The sequence below is a fragment of the Garra rufa genome, chromosome 2 (assembly GCF_049309525.1).
Source record: "Garra rufa chromosome 2, GarRuf1.0, whole genome shotgun sequence".
NCBI classification, from domain to species: domain Eukaryota; kingdom Metazoa; phylum Chordata; class Actinopteri; order Cypriniformes; family Cyprinidae; genus Garra; species Garra rufa.
Genome location: NC_133362.1, coordinates 5,265,431 through 5,274,414, shown reverse-complemented (window position 1 = coordinate 5,274,414; position 8,984 = coordinate 5,265,431). Strand labels below are relative to the sequence as shown.

The 8,984-nt window shown below is 36.4% G+C and overlaps 1 protein-coding gene across 1 annotated transcript; it reads left to right on the top strand.

Moving 5' to 3' along the window:
• Positions 1-8,706, top strand: LOC141325817 (interferon-induced, double-stranded RNA-activated protein kinase-like). Its single transcript, XM_073834547.1, has 10 exons — positions 1-461; positions 593-619; positions 719-838; positions 944-1,066; positions 1,578-1,676; positions 5,693-5,873; positions 5,963-6,100; positions 6,608-6,709; positions 6,806-6,868; positions 6,951-8,706. Exons 1-10 carry the CDS (start codon positions 1-3, stop codon positions 7,074-7,076), a joined length of 1,440 nt encoding a protein of 479 aa, XP_073690648.1. The 3' UTR covers positions 7,077-8,706.
• The last annotated feature ends 278 nt before the right edge of the window (positions 8,707-8,984 follow it).

Below are 8,984 nucleotides of genomic sequence, written 5' to 3'. Positions count from 1 at the left end.
ATGTCTGCTGACACTGAAATGGAGAGAAAGATCTGTGACTTCTTGAGACAAAATGGCAAATGCAAGGCGTTGATCATTGCTCAACATTTCGGACTCGATAAACCCACTGTGAACAAACATCTGCACAACCTAAAGATATCAAATCAGCTGTTCAAAACGAACGAAGATACTTCTATTTGGGACCTTATGGAGAAGAAGAATGAGCTCAAACTGACCCCCAAACCAGAGCGAACGTCTCAGACGACGACAGAAACAAGTAAGGAGAAACCTGTGGAGGATCTGCTGATGAGGTCAGGAGGTTTGAAAGCTCTTCATATCGCCAGAGAGCTGGGACAGACAAAACAAACCATCAACAATCTAATGTACAGTATGGAGAAGAAGGGGAAAGTCAAGAAATGTATCAAAAGCGAGATCTGGTCTCTGAATGAGGAGGGGAGCGATGAAAGTTTTAGCCAAGAAAGGTTTGTTTTGTGTATTTTATTAAAATGCTTACAGTAGTGATTTATATTAACTGTTTGTATTTAGTGTACCAGTATTTTGGAAAATAATTTAAAAATGATTTGTTGTTGATTAGTTCCAGTTCGTATCCCAGTGATCAAGGACTGGACTCAGTTTCAGGGTAAGCATTCGAGACCTGACAGTTTTATGTCTTGTTTAATTAATTAAGGATAATGCATAAAGATTTTATTGCTTTTGACATGTGTGTTATCATCTATAGGTTGTCTCATAGTTTTGATGTGATCGCAGAGCTTGGTCAAGGAGGCTATGGCTGCGTTTATAAAGTAAAGCATAAATATGATGGCAAGATCTACGCTGTAAAGAGGGTCAACCTAACCAGGTAAGTATATACAAGTCATAAAGTCATATCTTATTTTAAACAAAAGAACTGTCATGATTATCTGGCACAATTACTTTAAAAAAAATAATAATTTCTTTCAATCAGGAAAGCTGATTCTGAGGTGAAAGCACTGGCCCGACTAGATCACCCAAACATAGTGCGTTACATTACCTGCTGGCCAGGTTCTGACGACTGGACGTCAATCCAAGAGAGAAACCAAGTGTCCAAGTAAGTGAGTCTTCAACACATTTGTGACCCTGGACCACAAAACCAGTCATAAGGTTAAATTTGACAAAACTGAGATTTATACATCATGAAAGCTCAATAAATAAGCTTTCTATTGATGTATGGTTTGTTATGATAGGACAATATTTGGCTGAGATACATCTATTTGAAATCAGAAATCGGAGGATGCAAAAAAATCAAAAAGACTGAGAAAATCACCTTTAAAATAGTCCAAATTAGGTTCTTAACAATGCATATTACAAATCAAAAATTACATTTTGATATGTTTACGGTAGGAATTTTACAAAAAATCTTCATGGAACATGAACTTTACTTAATTTCTTAATGATTTTTGGCATAAAAGAAAAATCAATAATTTTGACCCATGCAATGTATTTTTGGCTATTGCTACAAATATACCCCAGCGACTTAAGACTGGTTTTGTGGTCCAGGGTCACATTTTATAAAACATTAATTGATTCTCAACAGTGACGTTTCTCTATTTTATGTTCAGCAAATCAGGTTCTTCATCAGATGTAGTGACTTTCAGCTGTGGAGAGAGGAATGGTGATGATGATTACAAATCAGGAATGGAAAGTCTGGGTGTGACAGAGTATGTTCAGCAGTCTTCTTATGAAACACTTGTTTATTCTACTGCTCTATGAGACATTTACAAGGGGTCATCAGATGCCCATTTTAAGCAAGTTGATATGATTATTTAGGGTCTTAATACGAAGTCTATAACATACTTTGGTTAAAAATTCTCAATGGTAGTGTAAAAAACACTCTTTACCTTGGCAATATCAGCCCTTTTTAGAGCGAGCTATTCTGTTGCATGTTCCTTTAAATGCTAATGAGCTCTGCTGGCCCCGCCCCTCTCTGCCGTGGGATGATGAGCCGTAATGTTTACTTTAGCAGCCATATTTAGCTGTGAAACTTGCTAACTAGCACATTATTAAGAAACGCCATTTGCAAAGATGCATACAAACGCTTATACTCACTCTTTCTGTGGATGAAGCTGCATCAGGAACAATTTGCACGAACATAGACGCTTAGTAGATCGGGATCGAAAAACGAAAGTAACGTTATCCTCTGCATCTTCAGCGGCTCAGATGTCGGAAGTGACACCGACAAGAAGCTGAGAATGACTTGAATTTGAAAAGGGGATATTACTTTTAAAGATTAAAAAAGAGAATGCATCTACTGATTAAAAGTGGCACATTTCAACACTAATTGGTTTATGAATCTGTCATAATGTGATGAAGGTGGCTGTTACTGAAAGGTGGAGGTTTAAACTATTTTAAACCAGACACAAACCCTGAGAAATATTGTTACTCATGCAAAATTCACAGCAACAAAACAACCTTTTTTAAAATCATGATCAGGCATGCCATGTAAACTAAAAATCTATCATTTTGGCAGCATAAATCTGAGGCATATTTCATCACAACTAAAAAACACTAATGGGCCACACAGTTGCAGATGCTTGGTTACAATATAACCTTATTTAAAGGGGTCCTATTATGCTCTTTTAAAAAGTCTATATTTTGTTTTGGGGGTGCACTAGAACATGCTCTCATGCTTGGTGGTTCGGAAAACGCATTATTTTTCACATAATTTACATTATCACAAAAGCTTTCTTCCCAGGCAGGCACAAATGGCTCGATTAGTTCTTAGTAATTGCATGCATCTGAAAGAAGGAAGTCATATACACCTAAGATGCATGGAGGGTGAGGAAATAATCCGCTACAGTACTGTTGGTCCTATCATCAGCCTGTGAGATCGCTGATACATGATATTATCATTATTGTGCTTATATATTTGATTATTTACCTGCCTGAAACCAGCTCCAGTATAAGGCAAGTGAAGCTATCTACATTGTATGATGAATAAATCTCTTCCCACAAACTGTACACATCTACAGCTTGGCTCAGACGTGGCAACCGATGATCGTCGCTCTAGTCATTGCTTGTGTTTACATCCGCCATGGCTGCGCATGTGTTTTGACCCTCTATTTCGCACACATCAACAGTGCAGCTCCAGCATAGCTACCGGAGCAGTTCGCGGACACTTTAGTCAATGCTCGCATCAGTGCCCCTGCGTCAGCACACTTGGCCACCCCACTGGCCCCCTAAATCTGGAATCGTTTCTGGAAGTTTTTACCACAACCGAGCATTTTCGGGTGCAATACACAGTTTGTCCTGCAGGTGACAGTAATGATGCTTGTGTGCAAAACGGAAAAGATTACGCAAGCAAGACCACAACAATGTCGAGTCTGTGTGCCCTCAACGAGATTACGGCTGTATCCGAAATCGCCCCCTATACCCTCAAATAGGGCACTATTTGAGGGGACAGCCAGCTTAAGTGGTGTTCGAAACTATAGTGAACATTCCCGAGTGCACTCATTCAATCCCACAATGCACCGCAAAAACGAGTGTACAACCGATGTACGCTCAACAGCTAGAGATAACCCATAATGCACTGTTAGAGTCATGCGCCGACTGAATTCCCGCGTCTCGCCAGACGATGGCGCCCGCAGCTGAATCATCCATCCATCCATTCATTTTACAGCGCATTTGTCCACTGCATAATACATACAACTGTTAAATTGTTTAACCAGGGTTTATACGTAAATTCCCTGACATAGTTCAAGATAAATCCTTTAATCTTACTACTCGAACTGTCCGTTTTAAATGATTGTTATAGCAATACTATGCAAAAGCGGCAGTCCTTCAGTGGCACTCACTCGTTTTCATTCACTCCATCAAGTGAACTGTACGAGTGGACTAATGTAGGGAATAGTGAATAGGGTATAAGGGGCAATTTCCGAAACAGCCAAGGTCTAACGTTACATCATACAGGTAATGAAAATATTTTGTAAAATATAATGAAAATGCATATCATTACACATCATATTAAAATACTGACATATATTTTCCAGTGTGTTGCGCATGTTAAATCTGCATTTAAGTTAAAGCAGTCGTGACTCGTGGGTATAGACATTTTTCCTGAACACGGACTCTTAATTGAAAGAATGCTTTGCATTTCCGGTCTGCATTGTTTCTAGTCAAATTAGGGTGTATTCCGAGCTAATAAACTAATGTTAAACCTATTAAAATGTTTTTAAAAAGCACATGGCTCCATAGCGCCATCACTTGGCAATGTCGCAATGCCCGTCATTTGTCAGTGCCTCACTTTAATGAGTGTGTAGATGACACGAAGCAGCGGACGTTAGCTACATTAAAACAGATGGACGCTATTTGAATGGGTTCCTATGGAAATGGGAAACAGAAAAGCATTCAATCTGACGTTAGAATTCGTAATGGCGGCGCTCATCGTTTACTCAGGAAAAAGGTCTATACAAAGAATTAGCTGCTGCAAAAGAACGTGTAACATGAATTTCTTAAATTAATTAATGAAATGAATGAATGAATAAAACATTAATGAAAAAGTGAAAAATGACTGAAAAAATTATCATAACAAATGTTTGCGTGCCCCCTAAAAGCATAAGTGGCCCCTGCCTGGCCCCCCCAGTTACAGTAGTCTAGAACCGCCACTGGCTCGCATTTAAGCTGAAGCTACCCAGAAGCGGCTGTCCATGTTACATTGTTTAAGTTAGGCGAATCCCCACCTCGTCTCTTCCCACCCGCCAACGATTTGAATTTCCGCGATTTATTTGAATGATATTCTAATGGACTGTGTTGTGACATCATAGCATTTGGAAAACAAACGCTGTAGTCCAAAGGAGCCATTCATTGTAGTTCTTGAAAAATTTTGTGGAGTGGACTTTGAGATTTGTAACTTGCAGATGTTTTTTTTTTATGCCCAAACATACACACCACACACTGGCTAAAATTCAAAAAGTGAAAAAGCATAATAGGACCCCTTTAATGTTAAAAAAAAAAGATAGAAAAGAGTGGAAAATCATATAATAAATTACGAATGATTTAGTGCAAAAATATATATATAAATAAAAATAAAATATTAAATGTATGATTTTGAAAAAAAAGTGTATCCTTTAAAGAAACACTCCACTTTTTTTGGAAATAGGCTCATTCTCCAACTCCCCCCAAGTTAATAAGTTGAGTTTTACCGTTTTGAAATCCATTCAGCCGTTCTCCTGTTCTGGCGATATCACTTTTAGCATAGCTTAGCATAGATCATTGAATCCTATGAGACCAATAGCATCGAGTAACGGATCTAGTTCCCAGCTAGGTAACTTCCAATGTGACCGGCTTCTTGAAATTGTGACCGAATTTCAGGTGCTGCGTGATATTACTGCGCCTGCTTCGGCCATATTACGGCAGCAAACTTCCTCGGAGTGTAGTTCCTAATCTTATCGGCCTAGAAAATTGCAACTTTACATTTTCCGCCGGTATTAGTACACAATATAACTACAGAAGAGTCAAGTTTTAAACAGGACAAATATCGAAACTCGTTGGTCATTTTTGAACGCGATGCTATTGGTCTAATCACGGTAAAAACGGTAAAAATCAACTTATTAACTCGGGGAGTTGGAGAATTAGCCTATTTCCAAAAAAAGTGGAGTGTTCCTTTAAGACAGTACTTCACAATGTTAAACATTGACCCATGTGAGTTGACTGTTCTTTCTCCTTCTGATTTCAACAGCAGGATTTACTTATTTATTCAGATGGATTTCTGCGAGGGAGGAAATCTGACTGATTGGATAAAGGCAAGAAATGATATGCGAAAACAAAGAACTACAGTGGAAAGCCATAAAATATTTTATGAAATTATCACTGGAGTGGAATTCATCCACGCAAACAATCTCATCCACAGAGACTTGAAGGTATTTCATTTTAGTTCCTGGGAGAATGGTTAAGCATTTTATCGTTAACCCTGATATTAACCCATGTGTACTTTCCCATTTCCCTTTAGCCTGATAACATACTGTTCAGCGCTGATGGCAAAGTGAAGATTGGAGACTTTGGACTGGTGGTGACTCAGACTGATCAAAATGGTGACCCTATTGAGAGATCAAACAGAGGGACATCAACGTATATGAGTCCTGAACAGGTCATGCTTTTTTACTGACATATTTAGATTAAAAACCCCCGGTTTCACAGACAAGGCTTAAGCCTAATCCTAGACTAAAATGTAAATCTGAGCTGTTTCAACTGAAAAAAACTTGCACTGACTGATCTTAAAATATACCAGTGCCTTTGTCGTAGGATGCACATCGGTAATGTTTTTTTCTTAACAAGTTTAAAAATAATTTCTTAAATGTCCTAATTGAACTATGGCCTAATCCTGGTTTAGTCTAAGCCCTGTCTGAGAAACCGGGCCAAAGATTACAATAGCAGTAGCAGTACCTGTTTTGTTTATACTGTATGGGTATCCGCCAAGCCACCAGGGGGCCACACAAACAAAATTTGTTTATTATTAATATTTTTTAAAAGACATACAAATGTCACCTTTGCATTGTATATTTTAACATTTAGATTCATATAAATGTATTTTGTGTGTTGTATTTGCGATAAAATAAAATAATACTAATAAAATAAATACCATTGTTTACTTTAGGAAAATAAGAGGAATTATGATGAGAAAACAGACATTTTCCCCCTTGGACTCATATGGTTTGAGATGATCTGGAAAATATCTACTGGTATGGAGAGGGTAATGGTCAGTAGTATTTCATGACAGTCATTATGCAGATTTGCAAAAAATGTATCTTTACAGTTTTGTATTCTTTCTTTCTTTCATTTTTTGGTATTGCAGCTGTGGCCAGATCTGAGAAATAAAAGATTTCCAAAAATGTTCAGTGACAAATGTCCAACTGAAGTAAGAAACTTGAATTTACTTTAAATAAAATTCTGATTGGGCCGAGTTTAGCCTGTAACTTTAATTGTTTTATTTTCTTCAGAGTAAATTCATCATGGAGATGCTGTCATATTCACCAGAGCACAGGCCAAATGCAAAAGACGTAAAAGAAAACCTGGATAGGTTTTTCTCTTTGGATCAGGATCTGTTAAGCCAGAAAACGGTCTGAGATTGTTGCGTGTAGACACTGCCTCAGCACTTCAGTCAGGTCCACTCAAAAGAATGAACTGCCACAGAGTACTTCTGACAAGCAACAACTTTTTTTTGTTTTTTTGAGTTAATGAACTGTTTAATAGTCTCTGATTAAGATATATTAATATACAGTGTTGAGGGTAATGCATTACAAGTAAAGCAAGTTACAGAATAATATTACCTTTTCCAAGTAACGTTTAATTGACTGGAAAATATCTGAGTTATTTTTTCAAATAAGTAACGCCAGTTACTTCCACCCCCCATTTATTGATTAAAAGCTCTCCTGTCCCCATGTTGAGAGAAATTGTAAGATGTAACTTTAGTTCTAGAATAAATGCGAACATGCATTAATTCATCTCACTCACTTAAAAAACAGATACAGTGTTCTTCAAAATGAATAAAAACAGTCAAATTCAACACAAACCTGCAATAATTAAATGTTAAGTAATACAAATATCCTTTATGTATTTAATCCCATTTTATGAACCGATGTCTTTGCTGCCGAACTTCGATGATCCAATTCATCCATACTAATAAGCAAAAATGACTCAAGATAATCTAACGTTTGTTTTCCTTTTTTTATTGCTGAAGAGTTGACATTTTTTCTTCTGCGGTCTACTGTACAGACATGAATTTACTTTTCTCTAAGCCTGAGGCTTTGTGTGAAAGGGCTTTTCCATTTGCCAAAAATAGAACTTTTTGTATTAAAAACAAACCAGCAAGCCCTGCCCAGATTTAAAAAGTAACGCAAAAGTACACTGTAACGTAACACATTACTTTCCATAAAAAGTAACTATAAGTAACGTAATTAGTTAGTTTTTTAGGGAGTAACTCAATATTGTAATGCATTACTATTAAAAGTATCTTTCCCCAACACTGTTAATTTATAAACTTATATAAAATGTATACTTTGGGTAGTGACTTTATAGACAAAAAGTGAGAATAGCTTTAAGATTTCTACTAGATTTACTAGATTTCTTCAAGTAGCCTATATTTTAAATATAGGCTATAATATGATGTTGTGAGGCTACTTTTACAACCGTGAAGATAATTTCACATTTCTGTAATGTTGTTCTGTAATGTATTTACATCATAGATGTAATTGCAACTAAAAAATAATGTTTCTCAGAGTTGAAGTTGGCAATGTAGCCAAACTGCAATATTGAGTAATGTGAAATCTTTTCTTTAATCATCATTAAAAAAAGTGAAGCCATTTTGGTAAAGCAAGTATTATCAATTTTGTGTTGATTTATTTTTTCAATCTGAAACAGTCCATCATGTTAAAAAAAATCCCATATTTTTATGTAGGCAAACAATCCCTCATTGAGCTGATGATTAATTTAAGCTCATTTAAATTCATTAGACAAACGCCTAAATAATGAAGAAATACTTGAACAATAATCTCTGCTACGAAACCTTTATTACTAATTCTAGGTATATTTTGACGTCGTTTTAAATGGTTTCTTTTACTCTTATCCCAACACAGAGTAGGGTGTAAATGCTCTTCTAGTTCGCTAGGTGTCGCTAGTATCGCGTTGATTTCACTGTGAGGGGTTTGTCCGAACTTGTATTTTTGTTTAAGATTACTCTGCAAGAGACTTAAGGTTTAGTTTTATCTGTATCAAATGTAAAAACGTTATTTTAAAAGCATGAATAAAAAAATAACAATGTAAAATGTAAACACTTTAATTGTAAACGTTTTATTTTTTTGCAAACTAAACATTTATTTTATAGTGCTGCTTGTTCTTTTTGTGTGTGTGTCCTTTCATGGAAAAGAGCAGCATAAAAAAAAATCAGAATTTGTCCTTTCATGCTCCTCAGAAGAAAGAAAATCATATGGATTTAGTACAACATGAAGGTGAGTAAACATTGAGATATATCTCTT

Bases quoted from the DNA above. Each gene is read 5' to 3' on its own strand.
- LOC141325817 (XM_073834547.1), top strand. From the start codon at position 1: ATGTCTGCTGACACTGAAATGGAGAGAAAGATCTGTGACTTCTTGAGA. The intron at 462-592 runs GTTTGTTTTGTG...TTCGTATCCCAG, and splicing joins GAAAGTTTTAGCCAAGAAAG to TGATCAAGGACTGGACTCAG. The intron at 6,101-6,607 runs GTCATGCTTTTT...TGTTTACTTTAG, and splicing joins CGTATATGAGTCCTGAACAG to GAAAATAAGAGGAATTATGA.